Here is a 27,170-nt window from a genome sequence, read left to right as displayed (position 1 = left end):
ATGCTTCAGAATTATTATCAGAAACTATGTTTGCTATTCTGGGGGATATATATATATATATATATATATGGTATTAAAAGTATGAAGTCTACTAGCCTAGCGTATAGGTGCATGGGAATGGTTGATGCATAGGTGCTTAAATTTCATTTGCCATAAGAATTGTTCGGTTAGGGGAAAATACCCCCAACCTGGGTGGGTTGGACCAGGTGCAGAATATGCAAGACAAGTTTACATGACCGAAGGCAGCAGAGAGCAGGGTTTGGAAGGTGGTGGGAGATGCTGGGAGGGACACACAGGTGATGCTTACACAGCAGTTAGGGAGGGGGCCATCACAGGGGCCGGTCCCTCTCTTGAGAGGTGTGGCCGAGTATACAAGTATTCAAAGAGGAATCTGGCGGACCCACGCTAGAAAGTGATAGTTGATGCACTGGTACCCTTGGATACAGATGGTGGCATATAAGATTATTGAAGAAACATTTTAAAAGACACAAAGCCAGACAGGTTTTATTATGACTACTTTAGATGCACCAAGGGATTTCTCGACCAAGAAGTAAGGCCGGTTCAGAGTTGAGCCACAATGGCGGGTTTATCATTTATCAAAAGAGGGGTCACATAGCCTGAGGTATTTAAAAAAAACTGTCTTGCCAATAACAAGGGTAAACGCATATTGGGAGAATATCTCAACACGAGCACATGTGCAATCCACACTGGACTACTAGGGGTGCAAGTGGCACCTACTGGACAGACTGGCATACAGGGATTACAGAACCTGCGGCGGAGCGCGCAGATCACTGTTTGCAAAACATGGAAAAGAGGTCAAGCGAGTTTACATTTAATCTGGAGAACGTCCTTTCAGACATAGACCACACATTCGTGCTAACAAATTTACTGTTATTGTCACGGACGCACATTTGGTATATTTGTTTTGCCCAATGTACACTTGGTTAAACAAGTGAATTATCCGAAATAAATGTACATTTTCCACACAATAACACATTCACAGCCATAAACATGTAAGTGAATAGACCCTAAGAAACAATCATAACCATTGAAAAAACAACAATACACGCATAGTCTGCAACACGAATCACATACAAATAATAAATTAACAATAGATATTCAGATTTTACATCTCAAACTCTGTACCTCGGACTATATCAGTCTAACACGTCATTCTCCTTGAAAATATGGACCTAAATGGGAACGGTTTGGAAAACAAGTTTTAATGAGTGCAGGCTGCACCCCCTAAATACATGAAGTCTTAAACTGAAAGAAATCACGCCATAGCTCTTATAAACTCCTAAATTTGCGCTCGATGAACACAAGCGCATCAAATGGCAAAAGGCATTTCTCAGTTAAGGTTTTGTCCACTGATTTTTAGGTCTCGCCTGACCCAGCGCATGCGCTGGCCTGGCGAGACTTATTGAGAGGGCTCCAAAAAGTGCTACCAGGCCAGCCTAGAGCTACAGTGCATGTGCGCGGGCGCGCGGCCGCGCTTTACCGCGATTACTTTCGGTTTTGGGGCCACACGGCCGCTTTGATGTTTGATCCCGATCGCTTTCGCGGCCGCTTTGCATAGCCAATAGGTCTTGCTTTTGGGACCTTATAAGTATTTAGTTATGCAACTGTTGCATGGCTAAACACTTATAAGGTCCCAAAGGCGAGACCTATTGGCTATGCCAATGCTTGTTAGATCTGGCTACAAACAATATTGGGTCGGGGTAATTTAAGGCACAGACCTTATGTTACGACAACTAACACACAACACATCACATCCCCAGCCTTATGGATTAACCCCTTTCAGTCGACGGCTTCACGAGTTGTCCAGCCTGGCTAAGGAAACCACTGCAATGCCCTCCACCACCACCATAAACTCCACGCTGCTGCTCCTAGCACCACCTCCAAAGTCATGCAACCGCTGACTGATGGTGCAGGCTGCACTACTTGGATGGCATTCCAAAATGGCCACCAAACATGCGCGCGGCGGGACACTGCCTGGAGCTGCTGCAGGTAATGTGTATCCCAAGCACACGAGCCCGTTGTTCTGCCGACAGAGGCAGTTCATACATCATAACGTTTACAGAAGAGGTGTGGGTTTCCTCCAGGTAGAATGTAACATGAGAATGCAAGAGACTGGATGTTTTAAAGTCACTATAAAATAGATGTTTAAAAAAGAAAGAATACAATGCATCATTTCTGTATCCTTGTACAGAAGCAGCGAGAGATTCAACAAGCATTGAGACAGGCTTAAAACGTAATTATTATTATTTTTTTTTTTTACACACCGGTTGTTTCTACTGGTTCTCATGAGAGGCAGATTTCTCATCTGATCTGCTACTTCTACTCTCCTGCTTGACAAATTAACCGCGGGACCTGCATTTCCCAGTGGAGTAACGAAAAATGAAGCCCCCCCCCCCCAGAATGTGATAAGGGAGCCCGAGTCTCTCATATCTCACAGATTTTCATCGTCATGGGGGTGCAGGGGCCTGCGAGACGCCCCTGGCATTACCACATAGGAGAGGGCTTGCTCTCTCTGAGATTTTCCCATCCTCCCCCGTTTACAAATCACTCGAGTATACTTTATGTGATTAATTTCGAAAGGTTTTGATGTTTTTTTTAGCCTCGTTTGTTCTTTCAAAGGGGACTTTCTTCTAATTTTAAGTTGTATCAAAAGAACTCCAGCTTGCATTATATTTCACTTTGCTGAGATCCTCCATTTTTAATGTTACTTTATCTTTCTATATTTACCACAGATTTTCTTTGACTGTCTTTTTCTTTTCCACCCAGGATCCCTCTACAGGTTTTCCCTGCCCTTTTAAGGTGAGGCGCTCTACATGATTTGCAGTACTCTTTTTATCCCCTTCTTGCTTCTCATCCTCCTCTCTCGCCTGCTTGACCACTTCCTATACCCATGCTCAACAACCTCGGTATAGAGAAGATTTACTAACTCAGAGCTATCATACCCAACGTTCACACCATCATCATGCTGACCTTGTTTTCAGTTGATTTACAAGAGGATTTGATGATCTCTTCTGCTCATATTATGTTCCTCTTAACTTTGTAGGTAATTTTTATATTTTAAGTTAATTCTGCTTAGATCTGGCATGCATCTAATTTCACTTTCATTGGTTTCCCTCCTTTTCAAAATTCATTTTCAATTTCTTAATTTAATCTCCATATTTCCTTTACGGGGCTTTGTGCTTTTCTTCACTTTCCTCCATTCCCTGTTTTCACAGGAGGCGGGTCTCTCATTTAAAATGCTCTGCCTCTTTCTCTCCTCCTCCACTCCCGTTCAACGATTTAATGGCAGGACAATACAAAGAAGGTGGATGGGATGCTTGAATGCATCTCAGCCACTGGTAAATAATCTGGAACATTTTCAAGTTCATTGTTTTCTGTTTTCCTACACCCCCCAAAAAGGACAAACCAGCCCCCTCCAAAAAGCCCGAACTGCTGTCCATGTCTCCTCTACAGTGGACATGTTTCTAACTTTTTGGGACTCTGCAGTAAGATGTAGCTTGTGTTCTTGTCCAGTTTGTGTGACACGAGCGATGCGACCTACGTCTCAGGATTCACTTATGCCCTATAGGAATACTTGCTTTTTTACATAAATAAACTAATTAAAAGACATAGTTCTTCATTTACATCACGAATCACCGAAGCCTAGTGTTAGTCGTGAAATGTTTATCAATACTCACGAGTTGTCTCTGATGCCAGGCAGCGATAACCTGTAATCCCGTGTGCCGGCCCTCTGTGATGCCCGCTTCTTTTTTTCAAAACAAGGTTGTAAATATTAGGGATAAGTTAGCAATAAAGGCTGATACCACTCTCCCTGGGGATCTTATTGTAAAATGTTCCTGAGCTTTGTCCCCCTCGGATCTGAAAACTTTCCTTCTTCTGCTCCCTCCATCACACTGGACCCTTACTAGACTGCCTCGGTCCCCCATGTGACCTCAAACCAATACCCCATTAGTTGAAAAGCCATTAATAGCCACCCTGAAAGTATCTCAAGCCTGGAATAGTACCTTCGGCTTTCAAGGGCACCACTGTCTGCTCTTTCAAACAAAACCTACCCAGGACTATTCTAACTGGGTTGTCTCTCTCTCCCTCTTAGTCCTCCCAGCCCTGGCTGAAAAGCTCGAGTCTACTGATGCTACAAAATATGACTACCTTGATTCACAGATATTTGGATCGACTTTCTGTGTGGCACACACCCCTACAGAGGCACCAAATCACGAATCATTTCTTTCCTGGGTGATCCTAAGATGTCATCAGATGGCACTACTGCCCATGTGCTGGGTTTCCTGGTCCTGTCTGCCACATGTCAGACAATCGACCAAAAAATGTTGCAAAATATTTCCAATGACATTGGCACTGATGGTATTGCGGTGCCAAACTTTAGGTTGATTTCTTCAGGTCATAGGCAGGCAGGTTCCTTCCCTCACTTCTCTACCCAAACGAGACCTTTGACTTGTTGGTTTCCTTTGGGTTTGTACTGTTTTTTTGCATTTTCAGTTTGCATTTCGATTCACCTTAACCAATCTTGGGTTAGACATGTTTACATATACTACAATAAGGCTGGTCTTTGACCCATGAGATTATTTCAGATGTTTGCACAGGAGAGACCGTTCCATCAGAGATGACGCTGGCACACCGAGCAGTGCTTTCAGCGTCATTTAGACCGAACAGGATTCAAAGTAACACTTGTCTTGTTTACTCGCGTGGTGCGCATTTCACCATGGCTTTTACCGCTATTTGCCCACTTGCCTCGTGTATGTTGCATGTGTGTGGTTGAGCAGAAGGTTCCACTGATACCTAGAGCGGAAGCCTCCTGTGAGGCCATCGCTGGAAGGCGCTACTTGCTCCTAAGGCGAAGGAGAGTCCTTTGTCAGCTTGGAGTGGGAGTCAGGAGGTGAAGAGAGTAAGGGCGGAGGCCAAGAGCTACACCCTGATTGCTAGTGACCCTGAATAGGCCTTTGCACAGTAGTCCAGCCCCTGGACAGCCCTTACATGCAGAGGTCCGCCTGAAGCTTCTCTCAGGCTCACTCAGAAAGAGGTCACGGTTTCCTAAAACCTCAAAGCGCTGCTTCAGTAAACCAGACCCCCTTAAAAGCTGGAGAGCTTCTGGTTGAGAATTGTTCACTGTAAAAAGTTGTGGCAGCAGGTAGGTAACAGATTTTACCTAGGGGGTAGGTGGAATTTTTAATTTAGCCTTGGAATTGGAGGAATTTATGAATTCTGCGTTTTTCTTGTAACATGGAGTTACTAATAAATTCCACCGCTCCACCGGCAGAATTATCAGCACTGCAATGCCGGGGGTTTGACAGAGGAGGGCGAGTGGAGGCACGCTCGGCAGTCCAAGCGGGAGATGTTACAGGGGTAGGGTAAACTAGGGGGGAGCAGAAGTTGTTGACTGAGATTGAAACTTGAAAGTGGCCGAGCGGAGGCTGAAGCAGTAGCAGGAAGCCTAGGAGAGGGACCGAGGCAGGCAGGGCGTGGCCCTGGGGACTACTCAAGGCTTGGTTCCGCAAACACCAGCTCTTCCCCCTCCAGCCCAGAAGCAGCGTTAGATGGTAGGGAGGCACCGCAGCCATGACCACAACAAAGCCTGGCACCCGCCATGCATGCGGACTGCAGGCTACTGCTGGCTGGGCACGGATAGCGGGGATGGCTGTCCGAGCCTGCTGACTGAGACTTGAGGGGTGTGTAATGCTGGAAAATGAGATCTACACTCCTAATTACGTAGCCTATGAATTTCATAGCCTATAAGTGACCGCCTATCAACCGCGATCACTCACTCTTTTCGTTCAACTTTTGAATGTTATCACGAAGCACTGTTAGGCCAGCGATGCACTGAATTCGAACATGCAATCACCTGGCATGCACACCCCATCAGGCACTGATACTGTGATTACTTAATGTATGTACTACTGTTGAGCCTCTCACTCCTTTTCCTCCCCTCACCTCTCTTTTTCCCTTTTAGGTCAGTACATTTGTTGATCGCAATAATGTATACTCTATATCAATTTGCTTGTGGGACAGCACGGCACTAGATGAGACGTGTCTTTGACTGCTTCCATAGGAGTAGTTTAGTTCTTTTCACGGTCCTGACGAATTGCCTTGATCTTCCTCGACTTTATCGTCAAGAAACATATTGACCACTATTTATACCTTGAGCGAACGTGGACCATTATACCCACCTTGGCCTACACTTGTTTTTAACATAACCTAGGGTTTAACACATTAAACTTTAATCTTCAATTCCCTAAGAGTTATTTTTAATCCTCACCACTCTACTCACACGCTACTTCCTCACCATCACATTTACACTTCACAAACGGCTGCTTAAAAGAACTCCGGCAAAGAGCCCCCTTGCGGGGCTCGTTGGGCATTGCAGCAGCGGCCCAACGAGGAGCTGCCCAATGATGAAGCGTGACATCCCTCAGGGTGTGTGAGGGCCCTTGCTCCTGAAGAATCAGATCCCTCGGACTGATCCCTCAGGAATTTACTGACCTACCTTCCAATAGGAACTGCACATCTTCTCGTTTTGCGGTTTCTCTGGGGGCGTGTGTGTTGGACCTTAATTTAGCCCTCTGTTCCTCCCTGTGATTTTGATATAGGGTGTTTAATGCTGCCACTTCATCTGGGTTTCACATTGGTAAGGGTTTGGTGGTTGTCTTTGGTCTGACTGGTTACATAAATCACACTAACTTCATTCTATCGCCGATATAAACCTTTTGTCCTGTCCTCGCCATGTTAATGATAAGCACCCTTGTGACACTTCTTCTAAATGTATTTCTGTAGTACAGTGAGTTGTTTTGGGCACTATCCTACTTAACAACTTTTATTGAAAATTAGCCTTATTTGGGAGCTTGCCCCTCGTTACTGCTGGCTTCCTGTTTCCATGAATGTTTGATGACTTCACATGTTTTGTTCTTTGGTTTACAACGGGGGTCCCTATTCACAGTTATTTTCCAGTGTTTGGAGTACCTTTTGGCGATCACGTTGCAGCAAATGTAATGTACATCAAATAATAGACGCTCCTGCGTTAATTCAGCTGTATGTGTAATGGTGTACATGAAATCCTTTTCAGATGCTGCTAGCTTTTTGAGCGCCTCCGTGGTTGTGGTGCTGATTACCCGTCATAGCTGGCAAAATCCAACTCAAAATAGGGTGCCCGATAAGGTTTTTCGAAGGCGTTGACAACAGGATATTCAAGTTCTGTTATGGAATGGGATGTGTCGGGGAGTGGGGAACCTGCAGCTTCAAATTATACCCTCTTAGGCTGTTATGCACATATTGGAATATCCATTTATTAGTGTTAGCCCAATCTAATTCATCCAGTTCTGCGGGGGAAATGGCTTACTTGTGACATGTTTCGGAATTTGCTACCGGGGGTAGCATCAGGCGGTGGAATACAGCAAGGCCATGTGACAAGAGGTGCAGGGGATGAGGAAGAGTGGGCAGGTGGCTGTTTTTGGGTGTACATGTTACCAATAACTTTACAGTTAATAAGTGATGCATGACTGTCACTGTTGGTTCTCATTTTCTCTGCAGCCCCCACCCTATGAGACTTGGAATTTTGAATGGCTAAGATTGTGCATATCAACACACCCACAGAATTACATACATATTTGGTTACACGTGTGCCAGCATGCATTCATAGGGGTGAGTGGAACTCTGCGGAATCTCACAAAGTTTTAATGTAATTCTGCAGAATTCCGCAGAGTAAAACTCTGCAAGTTCCGCCCACCCTTAATTTGATGACAGGCAACTCTCAAGTAGGATTGAGAGAAGGTGGAAATGGACTGGACTGTGCTGGGAAGTGCTTGAAGGGAGCAATAATCAATTCCTAGACCATTATAAAGTGAGGACAGGAAAGGTTCTGAGTATTCACATGAAAATGTAGAACACCCTACACTTATGTACTACAGTGACTGGAAAATAATAACTTCAGTTTGAAAATTATGCAGACTGCCTGTATATTAAGCATATGGTGTGAGGGAATCTCACCAGGACACTAAACTTGAGGTGTATCCAGGACCGGACAGGCCTTTTTTCTACAAGACATTTCCCTGATGGCCTGGAGCCATTGGAGAATGGGTCTGAAAGCCCAGGGCCACTCCTGTTGCCTTTGTCACTTTCCCAAGCTCCCTGAGGCTAATTGCAGCAGGTACTGGTAGAATGAGTGATGAAACAGTCTTCTTCAATAGTAGCTATTAGACCTGGCTTACTTGGCATGATTTTCCCACTAACTTTTTGCCCTCAACACTCCTCTTTTGCTGACTTCGTTTTTGCTGTCTTTAGGGCTCTGCACACTGTATCACTACTATCCAGTGCTAAAGTGCCTGTGCTCTCTTCTCTAAACATGGTAGTATTGGCTTATACCCAATTGGCATATTTAATTTACTTATATGTCCCTTGTAAAGTGGTACTATGTGTACCTAAGGCCTGTAAATTAAATGCTACAACACTGCTTGTGCCACCCAATTAGGTAGCCCCTTTAAACATGTCTCAGGCCGGCCATTGCAGCCTGTGTGAACAGTTTAAGCCTGCCATCTCGACCTGCCAAAATAAACCTTTTGTCAGGCCAAACCTTCCATTTTAAAACATCTAGGTCACCTCTACGGTAGGCCCTGAACAGCACAGAGGGCAGGGTGCAGAGTGTTTAACAAGTTGGACATGTACTATTAAGGTTTATATGTCCTGGTAGTGAAAAACTCCAATTCTTTTTTCACTACTGCAAGGCCTGCCTCTCTCATAGGATAAAATAGGAGTTACCTTTTTACATTTAATAATCTGTAACTTCCAAATGGGAACAGGAAGTAGTTCAATGTTTGATCTCTTTGCAATTGTAATGAAAAATCTTCTCTTATGGTAAAGTCATATTGTTGGAGCCGGCCTCGTGGCATGGTCCTGTTCCCCCTCGCCAAGCCGCACGAGGTCCCCTGCACCCCGGGGCTCCTCCATTTTGGATTGTACGTGACTCTGCGCACCAGCCTACGTGAACCCGCTCAACCCGGCCTCGGCCCCAGCAAGCCCCGACATCAAGGCACCAACAACTGGCCAGGGGGTACCACGTGAACACTTCCCCACTCCCGGCGGAGGGCAGTATCGATGGGACCCCCAACCGTCCTCCCACACCTCGGTGCGATCGCCCCACAGCTCTCCTGGGCCTGGCGCCTCTCCTGCTGAGCGTCTGGCCGCTCCTGACCCGGCCTCTCCGCCCCCCCCCCGGGCGCAAGGGTTCGGACATCAAAGGGCTCCAGACCTATATCTGGGGGGACCCTGCAACAGGACAGCAGTTGTATCCCGGAGTCAAGAGCCCTGCTGATCGGATCGCGGCTGACCCTACGGAGAAAGACTCATCCTGGAACCACGCTCTGAGCCCTGCTGACTACGCCGCGGCTCCACCGTGCTTAAAGACCTTCACGAACCTTTGGGGCCCTGCTGACGCTGTTGCGGCCCGACCTTGTTGAACTTGCCAACAGAGCCCAGCTGACCTCGTTGCGGCTCAACCGAAGCGGACCTATCACCGGAGCCCTGCTGACTGTGTCACGGCTCGACCCAAGCGGAACTACCACCCGAGCCCTGCAGACACCGTCGCGGCTCTCCACGTCCGAGCTGCTTTGAGACCAGCACCTGCCGCTCCGGTCCCCGGAGCCACCTTCGGCCTAACGCAAGGTCTGGCGCAGAGCTTCCCCGTACCAGGCTGGTACTAAGACTGTCCCACTACCCTGTCCCTACAAAGACATTGAGACTCTTTCTGGATCTCTCGATCCCCCTGTAAATATTTCGAATGTGCTACTATTGATAAAGTACCTAGATAAGCAACTGATACGGAGTCCTGTGTGGTGGTGTTACTGGGCCTAGTACGATCATAGGAGAAAGACCTCTCCTAGGAGGCTTCTCAGCGACGCTCGGCTATAACTTTGCGGTAGGAAGGTGCCCCGGAGTGGTCCCCCCTGACTCCCCGGTGGTCTTCCCTCCAACACATATTTTCAATTACAATTTAAAAAATGCTTCTTTTAGAAAGTTGACATTTTCCAGTCTTGGCCATCTAGTGCCCGCAGCCTGTCTCTGGGTCACATGACTGGCTGACAGTTGGGCTTTGGGTATTCCTCTTCGATAGCCACCCACAATAGAGAGCTTAGGTATGCTTGGATGGCTCATCACTGGCCGGATAAGAGGGTGGAGCTGGGCACAGCCCTACTTCCACTTGAATAGGCTGTGTCCAGCCTCCACACAAAGGGCTGCATACCCCCTGTAATTAGTCTGAAGCTAAAGCAGGGGGAGGCAGGAAACCTGTGCACTTCAAACGGAAACCTCTAGAAGCTTCTCCCACTTCAAAGGAGGCAGCTGGTATAAATATTGTACCTCGTACACCTACTCTTCAGTACACTTCTGGGCCTGAACCCAGGACTCCCAGAGTGACTTCAAGGGGGTAGTCTGCTGGCCTTCGGTTCAAAGCCACAATGACATAACAGGCTCCCAACAACCTAAACCAGCACCCAGATCCAGCTGGAGCCTGACCCCCAAGCGGTGCCCCTACAGTCCTGAACCCTTGGTGTGGCCTCGGTGGAAGTTGACGTTTTTGGGCTTTTCGGAACTGCGAATGGGCCCGTTGGTGCCAGAGCCTTGTTGCTCGCCCTGCCCACCAACCCTAAGTTCTGTCAACCCGACTTTTCATGCTACAACAGCTCGCGGGGCGTGCAGCCGGTCAGCTTCAGCCCAGCCGTCCACGATGACAACAGGATCTTAGCGCTACAGTGCCGACCGTCCGCGATGCCGGCCTGCCCTTCATGCGACATTGACGACCATCCCAAAGCTTTCCTGCTCCTCGCAGCCCCACCACTTTGAACGGTTTGCTTTGTACTGGACTGAGAAGGTAACTTTTCAGCGAGACTAACCTGGTCCCTGCATCTGACCTGCATTCCATCACGGTTGGCCTGACTTTCCAAAGGTCTCACACAACCAATTAGCCATGTGTAGCGCTTTGGGCTTTTTGGGCTATTTTCACTTAAATCTTTAAAATTGTATATCCCCAGTTTTACTGATTAGATTTTTGGTTATTTATTAAAATGTGCTCTCTTTTTCTAAATTGGTGTGGGATGGGATTTTTCTTGTGTTGTGATCTCACATTATTACTGTTTAAAGTGCTGCATAAATACTTTACACATTGCCTCTAAATTAAGCCTGACTGCTCTGTGCCAAGCTAATAGAGGGTTGAGCACAGGTTAATTTGAGGTCTGCTTGTGCTTCACTCAGACAAGGATTGTGGTTGCTGCTTTAGTAGGGTTGCACACCCTCAGTCAGTAATCCAATTCCTCACCGTAGCTTTATTCCAGACTGAAACACCAGAACAAACAGAAGGCTGGTGCAACTCTTCTCCTCCAACCGGAAAATGCCTCAGATTATAGCATCCATCTTAAAAGATGCAAATACTAGAGCCCCAGGCAGTAACACGAGCAGAACAATAAAGCTACAAATAAAACATGGGGAGCTTCAAAAAAGAGAAAACAAGAGGGAGGGGGGAAGGGAGGAGGTAGAGAAAAAGTGATCTGGGTGGGAGAAGAGGGAGCAGAGAGGAGAGGAGATGACGGTAGCGGGGCTAGTTTGAACATTTTTGCCAGGGATGGTTTTGGTTCCCCATCCCTTGGGAATATCCTAGTGAAGCAGCAGGGTGCTGTGCATTACAAAGATATTCAGTTTCAAAGAAGTAGAATTGTATTAATACCAGCTCAGTTCAAGTTATTTTGTCACAGTTTATGCAAATGTGTTATAAGTCTGTAAATGGTTTAGGGTAGTGGTTCTCAACCTGTGATCCGAGGACACCTCGGCTTCCGCAACTGTTTAAAAAAATTAAATAATAATAAAATGAATAAATTAACCTGAAAAAAGCATAAACTAATAAAGGAGCAAAACTGAAAATTTGAAAACGTTTTCTATATTTAATTGAATATTAATATAGTTCAACATTTGAGCATTTGCTTGATGGATGCTTGTTTTTGTATTATTGTGTACTTTTTTGAGGTTCAAATCATAGAAATTTCTTAGGCCGGGGTTCCCCAGCTTCCAAAAATGACTCAGTGGGGGTACCCGGATTTCAGTAATGCTTCAGTGGGGGTCCACAGAAGTCAAAAGGTTAAGAACCTCTGGTCTAGGGTTGTAATATCCCACATAAGAATGCAAAAAGGAGCAGGACAAGCCTGGTCTTTAACCTTTGTGTTATAGTTTTGCCTAGTTTTAAAAGTTAATAAATTGTAGAAAACTGCAGAAATAGACAGTTTTATTAAATTCCAAGAATGACATTGCGAATTTAGTTTAAAATAAGGTATTTTCTTGTTTTGTAGCAACTATATAAGGTAGTGACATAATTGCTTTGTGTGTGTATGAGAAGAGATAATCTCTGGTAAAGTATGTCCGTTACAGTTTACTTATATAGCTTAGCACATGGTTTCAAAGGGTTTGGTAACAGAGAGTGATTTACCCCACAGCAACATTAGGTAAATTGTTAAGGTACTTCCTGTCACTCATGCTGGCTTAACCTGTAAGTATGGCTCACGGGTGCCGATAGAGAAAAGATGCGGAAGACATGTTGCACTTAGAACCTCGTGCATTATCCCATATATGTGTGGAGGCAGCTAACATTCGAGGTGTGCATGGTCGAAGGCTGGCTGGGCAGCTACTGGCTCAAGCGTAACTCCCACAAGCCTTCAGTTATGATCGTTGGAGGCAGTGCAACCCTCTGGACCCATTCTTTCTGTCAGAAACTCTGGGAAATGCTCAAACTCCTATTCAGCCATTGAAAACACCCTTGCTTCCAAGTCACTGCTGCTTGCTTTTTTGACTGGAAAAAAAGTTCAATAGCTTTCCCTACTGTCAGAACGACTTCTGTTTCTGGCTGTGTTGGCTCCAGTGTATCTGGTCCTGGCCGACTAATATGAAAGCAAAAAAATGGGAAAAGAAAGACGTTTACGGACTAAGAAAGAAGAGTAATTGAGAAGATGTATTATTACTTTTTGAGCCAGCAGTGTTCTTGAAGAAGGTGGCCGGTAGAAACGCCTGTCGAGGGAATAATTAAAGGTTTCACAGAAGGGTGGTTTGGTGGTAAGGATGGTTCATAGTTCTGGAGTAAGATTAGGCAAGTAAGGCTTGGTGACACCAAGTCTTCTATGCATGTTTGGGGAGATATGTTTCTAAAAGATGCTACATTTTTGAGACAATGGGAAGACACTTAAGGAGTTCAGATTCAGATTTGGTAAATTGCCATTTAGTACGTTTACTGATCCCGCAAGGGGGGTGGAGGGAGCACAATGCATCGCAGCAGAAGCTCCCCCATTGAATTCTCCTAAATGCAGTTCATAATAATTTCAGTAACTCAAAAGTAGTGAAGTGTTTACCATTAGTTGGTGCTGCCATTGCTGATCCCTGTGTGAGTTCCTGAAGATCCAGGTTTACTGATCCTGCTTATGCCATGGCGATGTGAATGTGTGTCAATGTGGTAGTTAGATAATGAAATGTTGGTTAATATGGTGGTTTCCCTATGTGATGGTTCTGATGTGGTGCCAAATATCATGGATGTCGATGTGAAGAAGTTTACGCAGTCGGGTTAGCTCCAAAACTGGGAGAATTGGTGATGATAAAAAGTCTTGCACACAGTCCTCCAAGTGGCTGGGCAACACGTACAATTCTATTTTCTCTTTCAAATATAGGACAGGGAGGATGTGACGATATTGCTAAAAGCGAAGCTTTTTTCAGAGACGGCTGTATGGGTGCACAGATTAACCACAAGATGGTCTCGGCATGGTGGCGTGCCTGAGGGCGGAAGGCTGGATGAAAACAAAGACTGCGCACCTGCTGTTATAGCTAAGAATAACCCGAGCTCAAGCTGCAGAAGAAAGGAGCCTGGGGGACATTCACAGAGCTTTGTTAAGAAAGAGCTGCAATTACATTACCTCAGCTTGGCCACGCAATTTTACAGATCTGAAGATGTAAAGGCAGTCCAAACTTCTGGGAAAACTGAAAGCAGCTCCATTTTTTTAAAGTGGAAGTGGTACCTCCAGATAGATTAACAGTGAAACCATCTGTGCAACGCCCAGTAAGGGCTTATGTTAAAATGATGGAAGTTGGTTCAAGGGACAAAGTAGGTATGTGGTTCAGGTAAAGCGATAGGCTGGAAAAGAGAAGAGAGGGGGTACAAGCACAGTGGACTAGGATCATTGCTCTCACTGAGCCTATGAGCACTTGAGCTGAGTGTATCAAGTATGACCAGGTTTTTATCCAGCTGTTCGTGCTTGAGCCCCCTTGAAGAGATGTTGCAGTTTACAAGTAAGGTATGGAGCAGTGAAAGGGGCACTGGAGTTAGGGTAAAGAATGGTGAGGTGGCTTTGGGTGCTTTGGTGAGGAAGAGGAAGTAGGTAACAATGAGGTTTCTGAAAAGATAGCCAATCCAGAGAAACCACAAAGGAGGCATGGCCTTGCAAAGCCTACAAAACACCATGCAGACTCTAGAGCTAATGAACCTTTGAAAATTTCCAGCTGTCCCAAAAGTACTAATAAAGGTGCTAATGGAGAGATGAGCGTGTTACCGCAAAGGTGGGACATGGAGAGCATAGTTGGAGTGCTCATGTACTAGCACTTACTGGGTTAACTATGCCAAGAAAGGAGTCTGCAACTTGCCAGAAACCCTGCTCCATCCACATTGACAGGTGAAGTGTTCTGAGATGATGCACTGGGCGGGTTTCTTAGCCGGGGTGCCACCTGAGCCACCCTGGTGACTCCATGGTTGCAGCTGCCCAGAAGTGTATTCTGAAAACTCTTTAGAATACTGGGGTAGCTGGATGGTGGCAGCAGGACCATGAAATGCGGTGCACGTCAAGCTGCTTGCGTGCTGCACCACATTACTTCTGTATTCCCTCACTCGTGTTCTGTTATCCCGCTCACCCTTCCACATTCTCAACAGCATTCTACACACCATCAGGTAAGCCTGTTGTGTTGCAAATGAGTAGAACTTAAGAACAATTAGTAGTGTGACAAGGGATGGAAACTGATTAACACCATTTTTCCAGAATGGGGGCGTGGCCAAGCCATGCAACCAGCTCCCTCCAAGATGGTGGTCTGTCCGTAGAATGTTATCAGAGGTTCCCAGTCCAAGATGTGACAGCGTACTTTTCTTTATATGAGGCAAATCCAAGTGCTGCATGTATCACAACACATTTGTTCCCTTATTTTTCCTTATGTTCTTCACCCCATCCTTCTTTCTTTTCCCCTGATGTTTTGCTTCTAGATGTTTTGAGCTTCTAGGTTTCTATGCCTGAAATCTGATTGGTTCTTTTCTCATTCGTGATGACAGAAAGGAGCTTGGTGCCTTGTTCATTTCTTGAAATCCTATATCCACCTAACTAGGACCATCTTCAGGAGACACATGAAGCATTTCCTGTATACTATCCTTAGGCAGGGTGGCACCGTGGCTTCTGGGAGGTGTTGGCCTTTCTCTGGCAATGAATAAGGCGACTAAGGAGACCTTCTCAGTGTCTAGCCCTTGACATCTGCTCACATTTGAAATATGTGAACACTAGTTCCAATCCATACAGATGGTATGAATAACAAGCATTGGCATAGCCAATAGGTCTCGCTTTTGGGACCTTATAAGTGTTTAGCCATGCAACAGTTGCATAACTAAATACTTACAAGGTCCCAAAAGCGAGACCTATTGGCTATGTCAATGCTAGTTTCAGTTTATTACTGCTCTGTAGTAATGGCGGCGCACGGGTGCCACCATTACTACATAGAAGTAATAAACAGGAGAAAAAAAAACGGGCTCACGGAGATCATCAAAGTGGTAGCACTTTTTTGAGCCCTCACAAAAAGTATCGCCAGACCAGCACATGCGCTGGGTCAGGCAAGACCTAAAAACCTGCCAAAGAGGAAGATTTGATCATCGCTAATGTTTTACACCCCAGTAAAGGAATGTATAGTCTGATTGGAAAAAATGGATAGAGTGGTGGCCTTTAGATGACATTCCGCATGGAAGATTAAGGAAAATTCATAATTTGTTGATACTTTATAACACAAATAGGAGAATAGTCAGGCTTAGGGATTCCTACAATACCACCACATTAAACCAACTGATCAAACACTCAAGGCCAGACAGACATCCTTCTCCGGCCTCTTCATTTCCACTAGTGACTGCTCCATTTATTGCTTCCATACTTAAAATGTTATCAGTCTGTGAAACTCACCTTTGTGGATCAGTCACTTGTTTTTTCCAATGTCTGTAACGTCAGTCACTTTCACTAACTTGGTTATCCCTCGTTTCTAAATAAGACTTAACTAGCTTAAGAAAAGGTCCTAATAGTTCTTTTGTAAATTATTTGTAGAAAAACCACAGGGAACAGCATCTGCTTTTTGTCTTGCTGTTTGAAAAGCGTTTAGTAACTTTATAAGTTACTTATTCCTATATTACTTGCACCAATTTCTAGCTTTCTTTGTCTCCACCCTCGGCAATTTTCTATCTGTAAGTTTTATCTCGAGTCCTCTGTCACTAACTTATGGGTCGGATCCAGCACGCCTTGTTCCTGGGAACAAAGGATGCTGGATTTGATGTCCTGCATTTATTGTAGTCCAGTTGACGCATCTCTTTATTTTGCAGTGCTTCATTTTAACATTTCATTCAAGTGTGTGGTAAGCTCCTTTCCTTTTAATGGACCAATTCAGTCCCTCATTAAAAGTACTGTGCAAACCAGGGTGCGAACAGTACACACAATACATACCAACAACCTGGGTATGCAGTTTATTGGATGGGTATATTGTGCATCAGTCTCAGTTTCGGACATTGGAATCGTGGTGCAAGTGTTAATTGTACAGGATTCCTGTGTCCGAGGTGGGCAACTCAAAATGTTTGTGTGGCTGCACGATTGTGCCATGTATTAGCCAGCATATATCGTGTGGGTAAAAACATCTGGGGTGTGCCTTTTGCACAAGTTATAATCTCAAATCAGTGCAATAGGGAGTTTGTTCCCAGCAGTGCTTAATTTGTCAAATAAGTGCCAGGGCCCTGACCAGGAGGCCACTGCAGCTTGCACCACCCATTGCCCCTGTCATCGCTGCCAAAGACGGTGCCAAAGCCGCTACTAACCATCTCTCTCACCTGTAAGTGAGACAGTTCAGAATATTCCAGGGCCCCAAAGCTAAAGGAATGGCACGGGAGGCAGGTATCAGTATTTTTTAATGTATATTGTATTAGTAAACAACCGTTCTACTCATGTCTAATTTAGATGAGCAGTGCCACCATGTGGCAGAGTGTCATTAGTGTGGTGATGATTAATAAGTGCCTGTGTGGAGCACTGGAAACCACCGGCTCAAATGAAGCACTGGTTCCCAATGTGGGATTTGTCCCAAGCCGGAATACGCGCCTTGGTGTTTTAGTTAAAGCACTCTCAGCTCTCTTCTGCTCCCGTTTAGCTGTGGGCATGATCACGAGGGACCGAACGCACAGTGCTCGCCTTCCAGTGGGCCCCTCTTTCTCCTCCTTCTGTAACGCATTGTATAATGGGCTGAAGCCTGCCTGATGCCTTCGCCGCAGAGCACTGATTCACAGGCTGCTTCGCACAAGCAGAACATAGGGTCTTTCGGCTGGAACACCAGCGGGCCCTTGCAGCAAACGAAATTCAAATCCAAAACCAAAGAGGGGTTTTTGTGTTTAAAAGTAAAGTGAGAAACTCCTGGAAGTTATAACCATGACTCACCGCTGTCAACTGTGAGTCAATCTCTGCAGCAAGCATAGCACCACGCCCCTCTGCTGGCACTCAAAGAGAGGCCTGCAGTTTAATTGAAGGTTAATGTTAGAACCACAGATTAAATAAGAAGTTGTTTACTTCAGACAACAATAGACGTGTCGTGCACTTACTGCTAGATGCAGAGGGCTTTTGGTGGCAGCTGGATCTGACTCATCGGCGCTGTTGTTGGTCCTTTCAAGCAGCTACGAAGAAACAAAAAAGCAATAAAGATCATATGACACATGCACAAGTTTACATGGTAACACTGCACCAATTTCAGAACGTAGGACTTTGCTCAGGGTCACAGTAGTAGTCATCCTTACAGTTCCGACCTGCCAAGCGGCCAGAAGTGAGGCATCCATTGTTTAGCGCTTTATAGCTACTGTGACTTTGTGCTACGGTATAAAAAACACACACTAGACTTTCCAGCCATCAGGCAACCGGGAAAGAGGCAGACGCGCCACTATTCTGCACAAACAATCACGAACTGGGCAGCCGTGGGATGGGAGCAGGGTGTGTAAACCAAGTAAGGAACGAGCTAAACAATACAATCTAGCAGGTTTATGTAGAGCAGTCAATTTAGGGAAAATAGGTTGGCGTGGGCCACCATTGTCAGAAGTCCATATTGTGGTGCTCACGCACACCGCTCACTGACGCTCCTTTATAAGTGTGCTGAACAGGGTAACAAAAATGGGCCAAACTCAAATTATGGTTAGACTTTTTTTTTTAAACCACAGAATGCACAAACCACGTAAAGGAAATATTTTGTGTGCAGTTCTTTCACAAAAATTCTTCAAATAAAAGACGTGGGCATGGGATGCGAGTACTGTTGGGCATATGGGTGGAAACAGGACTGGGCACAGGGGGTAAGAGAAGAAATAATAGAGACCTAGCTAATATATACATACATATACTTACACACATATACATACATATATACATACACATACATATACATGCATATACATACATATATACACACATATACATGCATATATACACACATATATACATACATATACATACATACACACACATATACATACATATATACATACACACACATACATACATATATACATATACGTATATATATATTCTCACTGGAAATAATAAAGGTTAAAGTGATTGTTAAGTGAAAATGTCAGGTAAAATGTATTCATTTTAAACTAAAAACTTGTAACCAACTATGCTCTGCTTATGACCTCATAGATTCACATATTTTATGACAATATTGATGACATCACTGATAACATCTCGAATTAAATCACCGGGCATGGCGGGGGCAAACAAAAAAACACTGAACTTCACCAGTTATAGTTAACAAGCTAATCAATAATTTGTGCACTCGCCATAAACAGTAATGTCATTTCAGATGTCATTTCAGATGTCATCATTGATGTTAGCTATTATATCATAAAACATATCATGAGTGATCTAATATGCGAGGTCATAAACAGTGCATGGTGAGTGCGCAATTTGTAATTACTACAGTTAACTACAACAGGTACATTTTAGCGGGTCTTATTTTTAGTTTAAAACTGCCAATTTTACCTATCTATAATGTCACTTTTGCCTTTATCAGTGAAATTCTGATTTTTTTTAATGTAAAGTAAAATATTATTACCAGCCTTACCTATATCACATTAACCTTTATTTTTTCAGTGTTTTTTAAAAAGTTTTTTTTAACAAAAAGTACCAATATAAAGTGGTGTCACTTTAAGTAAGGCAGAAATACTGGCTTTGTATAAGCATCTGATTACCAAAATATGAAAGGGTGGCTACTGGCTTTAGCAGGGTATCAACACATCAATCTATATAAAGAAGTCCTATTGACTTTGTCAAAAACTCACTACAAATCAATCCTTATAAATACACATGGCACTGCATAGTAATCGTCACAAAACTTTTAAAATATGTGTTTTTATTCCAAACAACCATACATGTGTGTTTGAGTCTTTCTTTAACACTCTTTAGCAGCAAAATGCAACCACAGAACCAACCAAAAGGGCTTCCTACACTCCATCTGAAAAGTATCCAGCTCCTGCTCGGAGTGCTTTAGAAATGATGGTAAACTCTCCTGGGGTCATGCATTCAGTGACTGAGGAGACTTAGGGCCTGATTATGATTTTGGCTAACAGGGTTACTCCATCACAAACATGATGGATATCCATTCTGCCATATTTAAATTCTATTATATCCTATGGAACTTGTAATACGGCAGACGTGATATCCGTCACGTATGTGATGGAGTATCCCGTCTGCCAAATTCGTAATTAGGGCCTTATAGGTTTACTTTTCTGGGGAGCTGCTGTGCTCCTTGGAGCCACCACAACACTTTTATAAATTCTTCATAGTGGCTCTGCCTGACCTTGGGGCACCAAGACAATATTTAAAAACAAAATCCACACAGGGCATTATGAGGTTCTCCCGGGAGAGAGCAGTGAATATTGGCTGTGCTGCTCACAGAGCAGGTGGAGGAGTGGTAGACACTCACAAGTGCGCATGACAGTTTGGTCGGCCGTCTTGGGCTGGCCAAAACGTCATGTGAACTTGGCATGATTTCAATAGGGCTGTAATGCACAGCCTGGGTGGAGAACATGCACAGCCCCCCAGACCCTGTTTCAGCTCCAAGGTAAGGTGCTCAAACCAATTTGAACTAATCAATTCTCAATCTAAGGGTCTCTTCCACACGCCACAAGCTAATCCAGACACACTGCCCAAGTGCGAGGAATTTGCCTCCTTCTTCACAACAAAGACAGAAAACATAAAGACAGACCTCCTTAATGATCGATTATTCCATACCGACCCTCACAGGATCTCCTCACGCACCCTGTTTGTGACCCCTTCTAGTAGTTCTGCAAAGTTCGACCTCAAAAACAAAGCATTGTGAGCCTCCTTCAACACCTACAGCAAGGAAACTATCCTAAAAACGCTCACGGTCCTGAATATCTCCAATCACTTCTCAGACCCTCTCCCAGCAAACCACTTCAAAGACTTCATCCCAATGCTAGTTCCTCTATGGACAAGGATTATAAACACCTCTCTCCTGCAAGGAACCATCCCAGACATCCTTAAAGCAGGTCAGGTATCCCCCATCTTAAAGAAGCCATCGGCAGACCCATCAAACCTTAATAACAATCGCCCTATATCCAACATTCCCACCTTGGCCAAACTGCTAGAAAAATGTGTTCACTCACAGCTTAGCAACCACATAGACCACTTCAACCTGCTCGATCAATTCCAATCAGGTTTTCGTGCAGGACACAGTACCTAATCAGCTATGACCCACATAATAGATGACGCATTAAAAATCCTGGACCAAAACAAAGCCTGCTTACTAATCCTGCCTGACCAATCCTCGGTCTTCAACACCGTCAAACAAGACAACTTACTAGATCTCTTGAAACACAGAATCAGACTATCTGGTTCAGTCCTAAACTGGTTCATCTCCTTCCTTCAAAACAGAACACAAAGTTTCAAGGTCAATCAATCCGTATCCAAGCCCACCCGAGTCACTTTAGGAGTACCACAGGGATCATCTCTCTCCCGTATGCTTTTTAGCCTGTTTATGGGACCACTCATTGATCTTCTCAGCTCCTCGAATGTCCACTATCACATGTACGCAGACGACACAAAACTTTACATGAAGATCCACTCACTCGAAGATATCAAATCTCTCAATTCAACTCTCCAAGAAACACAGACCTGGTTGGCCAATAACCACTTCAAACTAAACACCCTCAAAACCGAATTCCTCTCAATTGCTCCCCCCAGCCAATGAACAATCATCCTCGAGTGGATGGAACACCTAACAGCACTCAATGGTCAAACCCTCATCATTGACTCTGCAAAATCGCTGGGAAGAACTCTGGACAATAAGCTAAACATGCCGAAACACATCAGCGCCGCGACTAAAGGAGCAAATTTCAAATGAACACCCTGAGGAGACTGAAACCCTTCCTGCACGCAAATGACTTCAAACAAGCAGTTCAAGCTCTAGTAATCCCCAGAGTGGAGTATGGGAGTGTAGCTCTCTGCGGCCTTTCCAGATCGACGGCGGCCCCTCTAAGAGCCTCAATCAACGCAGCTGCTAGACTCATCACAGGCTCCAAAAGAAACTGTCACATCTCCCCTGACCTTCGTGCTCTCAACTGGCTACCCTTTGAGGCCAGAATCCATTTGAAAATAGCCTGTATGATGCACAAGGCACTACATCACAATACTCCGAGATACCTAGCTGAAAAACTGGTATTATCAGGTGCTAATAGACCCACCAGGAGATCTATAATCTTTTTCTAAAACCACAATGTTTTACCAAGAAAAAAAACATACAACCGGTCCTGGTCAGGAATGGCTCCCAGGATTTGGAATGCTTTTCTCCCAGAAACGAGTCAGAACCCTTCTGCTGCATCCTTCAAAAAAGAAGTAAATCTGTTCTCATGGCAAAATTTACTTAAACTATTTATACAACCGTGTGTATATTTGCCAATCAGCTATAGTTACTACTTTTGTATTAGTCTAACCTATATTATTTTTATGTGCATCTTTGTCAACTACATTTTCCCTGTAAAGCGCTCTGATACCCCTAAGGGTCTTGTTCGCGCTATACAAAACTTTCAAAATAAAAAATGGTGAGAGCAGCGTCGTGATTGGCTAGGCCAGAGAATGTGGGCGCATGGGTGCTTTCTGCTTATAGACCGGAGAGGACGAAGGAGAGGTGGCCGCCGGTATGGTAAGTGTAATTTTCTTTTTTTTCTTCCCCTTTTCTTTTTGTTTCTAACCCTCACCCCCGTTCCCCCTCCCCGTCGCACCACCACTGCCTGGTAGCAGATACTACTGCATTGCAGGGCGGTTTTTCACGGCTCAAGGCCGCTGCTGGCACCTCTGTCACTTTCCAGCTGCAGGCACAGCGGAGGCATATGCACAGAGAGGAGGGAGCGACGGATGGAGAGGAGATAAAAAGAACGGAAGGAAAGAGAGAGGCTGGAGGGAAATAGAGATCAAAAGAAGGCAGAGAGTAATGGAAAGAGACAGAGGATGGATTGAAAGAGAGAGAAGAGCGCACAAAAGTGGGCCATTTGGAACAGTCCTGCCAGGTCTATTTCTGGTTTTGAGATCAACCCTGTTGAAAGCTCAGTATTCCTTTGCTAATGTCCAGAAAGAACGTTTCCTAGAGTTAGCCAATTTCTCTTTTCTACAGGTACATTTTATTATTTTATTGCACATTATACAATCACATTTATCAATGCAGTTTATAGCGCACACTGCATGAATAAATCAGTTCTAGGCACTGATGCCAGGTGCGTGTTATTATCACTCAGTTTAATGGTACTCACTGTACCCCCCCTCGAAAAGATGAGTGGGTGAGAGTAACCAAGAGTACGAGCTTCATGTTTCACACAGACCCATGCATTAATCCCTGAAGCTGCGTCACTGGCTTCGCACAGGGAGCACTGGTATGGTAACCCCTTAGGCCGGATCAGAACAATAACTCGCAGCTAGAGGATCCATCGTCGGGGATATGTGAGGAGATGCCCAATATCCCACGACAAGCAGCTAAAGAAAAGATCACAGCTGCCCAGAGACAGGACAAGACTGCGTGTTTATACCACACACGCGCTGGGAGGCTGCAGTATCTAAACGCGCAGATACCGCTGAAAGGAGGAGTGGAAGGGACATGACGGAGGCGCTGAAAGCATGTTTCAACTGAATAGAATTCCTAGAAGTAGAGACAATGGGCCTGGAGTGCTGGAACCACCTATGTTTTATGTCACGTGACTTAGACAGGCCTTCAAGATGAAACACCCACTGATGGAAAACGAAACGACAAAGAACGCCCACCACAAACCACTGCAGCTACAGTACACGCACATTCATTAAAAAAGCTCCACGCCCACTCGTTTCCCCTAAGGTTCAAAACTTCTCTTCGTTGAATTAGACCTATTTGGGTGTAAACCGTGATTCGCAGCAAGTGCATAACATAAGCAGGCACCCCTGAACACTTAGCCCCGTGATCAGTGCAGTCGGGTCCAGGAGGACAAAATCAGTCTGCCCCAATGTCACGTTTCCTGCTTGTGGTGTGGAATGACTACAGACGCCAACAAAACGGGCTCTAAATGACCCACAGCAGCACAATGGAGAGCGATGCCACATCTACAGGCAAAGCAGGGCACCCCCCCCCCCCACCACCTGCCAAATCTGACGTAACTCCTATGTACAAGAGATGGCGGGAAAATAAAATCTGACAACGCCTCACGTTCCCACCCCTCCCCCAACCATGTGGCTTTCAAACCACGGCGAGTGCGCCTGGGCTCACTGCTCTATATTTGCATAGAGTGACGCACGCAAGGTCATTTGATGATGATGCTTTGTATGTCTTTCAGTCAGTCAGCCCTCGCCAGAGCACACACCCACCACATCTGAAGCCAGACTGCCTCCCGGCGGCCTCGGCGCGTGCTGGTGCCTCAGGATGTCCCATTCAAAGCGGACACCTGAGCCCCATGACTTTCAAAGCCACAATACACAGCAGTTTGTTCACTAGAGTGTGGCTGTCAATCTTCCATTGTGATCAGTCCTTTGGAAATGTCGACCCATTGGCAAGCTTTATGCGCCAAACAATGCACGACGGGAAATGAAGAATCTATGTTTAGACAAGTGCGGGGTTTCTGTAACTAAGTGGAATTCCCAACCACGATTCGAAAGGAAAACAAGCATTGAAAATGCAATAGGTCTCGCCCTCGTTTAAGTTAAAGCAATTCTGTTTGTAATTAGGTGGCTTTTAAGCTTTGCTTTTATTGGTGTTTTTCAAACTTCCATGTACATACCATGCATATGTATTCATATATGTATATGTACGCATGCATTTATATTTGTATTTATATAGATATGCAGATGTATGTATATGCATGTATGTATATATATACACATACATATATATGCAAATATATATATATACATGTGCATATGTGTGCGCGTGTAGGGGTAGAGAGAGGTAGAGAGGGAGAGAGGTAGAGAGAGAGGTAGAGAGGTGAACAGTAGAGAGTAGAGAGTGTGTAGTAGAGAGTGAGTAGTAGAGAGTAGTAGAGAGTGAGTAGTAGAGAGTGAGTAGTAGAGAGTGAGTAGTAGAGTGAGTAGAGAGAAGAGAGTAGTAGAGAGTGAGTAGTAGAGAGTAGATTATAGTAGAGAGTGAGTAGTGGAGCGTGAGTAGTAGAGAGTGTGTAGTAGAGAGTGAGTAGATAGTGAATAGTAGAGAGTGAGTAGTAGAGAGTGACAGAGAGTGAGTAGTAGAGAGTAGTAGAGTGTGAGTAGTAGAGTGTGAGTAGTAGACAGTGAGTAGTAGAGAGTGAGTAGTAGAGAGTAGTAGAGTGAGTAATAGCGAGTGAGTAGTGGAGAGTGAGTAGTACAGACTAGAGTGTAGTAGAGAGTGAGTAGTAGAGAGTAGTAGAGTGAGTAGTAGAGAGTGAGTAGTACAGAGTAGAGTGTAGTAGAGAGTGAGTAGTAGAGAGTAGTGTAGTAGAGAGTAGTGTAGTAGAGAGTGAGTAGTAGAGAGTGAGTAGTAGAGAGTAGTAAAGAGTGAGCAGTAGAGAGTAGAGTGTAGAAGAGAGTGAGTAGTAGAGTGAGAAGTAGAGAGTGAGAAGTAGAGAGTGAGTAGTAGAGAGTGAGTAGTAGAGAGTGAGTAGTAGAGAGTAGAGTGTAGTAGAGAGTGAGTAGTAGAGTATGCGTAGTAGAGTATGAGTAGTAGAGAGTGAGTAGAGAGTGAGTAGTGGAGTGGCAGAGAGTGAGTAGTAGAGAGTGAGTAGTAGAGAGTAGTAGAGAGTGAATAGTAGAGAGTGAGTAGTAGAGAGTGAGTAGTAAAGAGTGATAGAGAGTGAGTAGTAGAGAGTAGTAGAGAGTGAAGTAGAGAGTGAGTAGTAGAGAGTGAGTAGTAGAGAGTAGAGTAGTAGAGAGTAGTGTAGTAGAGAGTGGTAGAGAGTGAGTTGTAGAGAGTGGTAGAGACTGAGTAGTAGAGAGTAGAATGTAGTAGAGAGTGAGTAGTAGAGAGTGAGTAGAAGAGAATGAGTAGTAGAGAGTGGTAGAGGGTGAGGAGTGAGTAGTAGAGAGTGAGTAGTTGAGAGTAGAGTGTAGTAGAGAGTGAGCAGTAGAGAGTGGTAGTGAGTAGTAGAGAGTAGAGTGTAGCAGAGAGTGAGTAGTAGAGAGTGAGTAGTAGAGAGTGACTAGAGAGTAGTAGAGAGTGAGTAGTAGAGAGTAGAGTATAGTAGAGAGTGTGTAGTAGAGAGTGAGTAGTAGAGAGTGAGTAGTAGAGAGTGTGTAGTAGAGAGTGTGTAGTAGAGAGTGTGTAGAGAGTGAGTAGTAGAGAGTAAGTAGTAGAGAGTGAGTAGTACAGAGTAGAGTGTAGTAGAGAGTGAGTAGTAGAGTGAATAGTAGAGAGTGAGTAGTAGAGTGAGTAGTAGAGTGAGTAGTAGAGTGGTAGAGAGTGAGTAGTAGAGTGGTAGAGAGTGAGTATTAGAGAGTAGAGTGTAGTAGAGAGTGAGTAGTAGAGAGTGAGTAGTAGAGAGTGAGTAGTAGAGAGTAGTAAAGAGTGAGTAGTAGAGAGTAGAGTGTAGTAGAGAGTGAGTAGTAGAGAGTGAGTAGTAGAGTGGTAGAGAGTGAGTAGTAGAGAGTAGAGTGTAGTAGAGAGTGAGTAGTAGAGTGAGTAGTAGAGAGTGAGTAGTAGAGAGTGAGTAGTAGAGAGTGAGTAGTAGAGAGTGAGTAGTAGAGAGGTAGAGAGTGAGTAGTAGAGAGGTAGAGAGTGAGTAGTAGAGAGTAGTGTAGTAGAGAGTAGTGTAGTAGAGAGTGAGTAGTAGAGAGTGAGTAGTAGAGAGTGGCAGAGAGTGAGTAGTAGAGAGTGAGTAGTAGAGAGTAGTAAAGAGTGAGCAGTAGAGAGTAGAGTGTAGTAGAGAGTGAGTAGTAGAATGAGTAGTAGTGAGTGAGTAGTAGAGAGTGAGTAGTAGAGAGTGAGTAGTAGAGTATGAGTAGTAGAGAGTGCGTAGAGAGTGAGTAGTAGAGTGGCAGCGAGTGAGTAGTAGAGAGTGAGTAGTAGAGAGTGAGTAGTAGAGAGTGAGTAGTAGAGAGTGAGTAGTAGAGAGTGAGTAGTAGAGAGTGGTAGAGAGTGAGTAGTAGAGCGTAGAGTGTAGTAGTGAGTAGTAGAGTGAGTAGTAGAGAGTAGTAGAGAGTGAAGTAGAGAGTGAGTAGTAGAGAGTGAGTAGTAGAGAGTAGAGTGTAGTAGAGAGTAGAGTGTAGTAGAGAGTAGAGTGTAGTAGAGAGTGAGTAGTAGAGTGAGTAGTAGAGAGTAGTAGAGAGTGAGTAATAGAGTGAGTAGTAAAGAGTGACTAGTAGAGCGTAGAGTAG

The 27,170-nt window shown here is 44.7% G+C and overlaps 1 protein-coding gene across 6 annotated transcripts in view; it reads right to left on the bottom strand.

The window, feature by feature from the left end:
- The window catches only part of ANKRD44 (ankyrin repeat domain 44), a 744,373-nt gene that overhangs the window by 138,761 nt on the left and 578,442 nt on the right, over nt 1-27,170 (bottom strand). For all 6 annotated transcript variants that reach the window (XM_085648750.1, XM_085648754.1, XM_085648751.1 and 3 more), the window contains exon 17: nt 17,912-17,983. In XM_085648750.1, coding sequence (XP_085504876.1) covers nt 17,912-17,983 — 72 coding nt within the window. The remainder of the gene's footprint in view (nt 1-17,911; nt 17,984-27,170) is intronic.

Source organism: Triturus cristatus, chromosome 3_2, assembly GCF_964204655.1.
Source record: "Triturus cristatus chromosome 3_2, aTriCri1.1, whole genome shotgun sequence".
Lineage (NCBI taxonomy): Eukaryota > Metazoa > Chordata > Amphibia > Caudata > Salamandridae > Triturus > Triturus cristatus.
The sequence above is the reverse complement of the archived record's forward strand: the minus strand, read 5'-3'. Positions and strand labels throughout refer to the sequence as shown.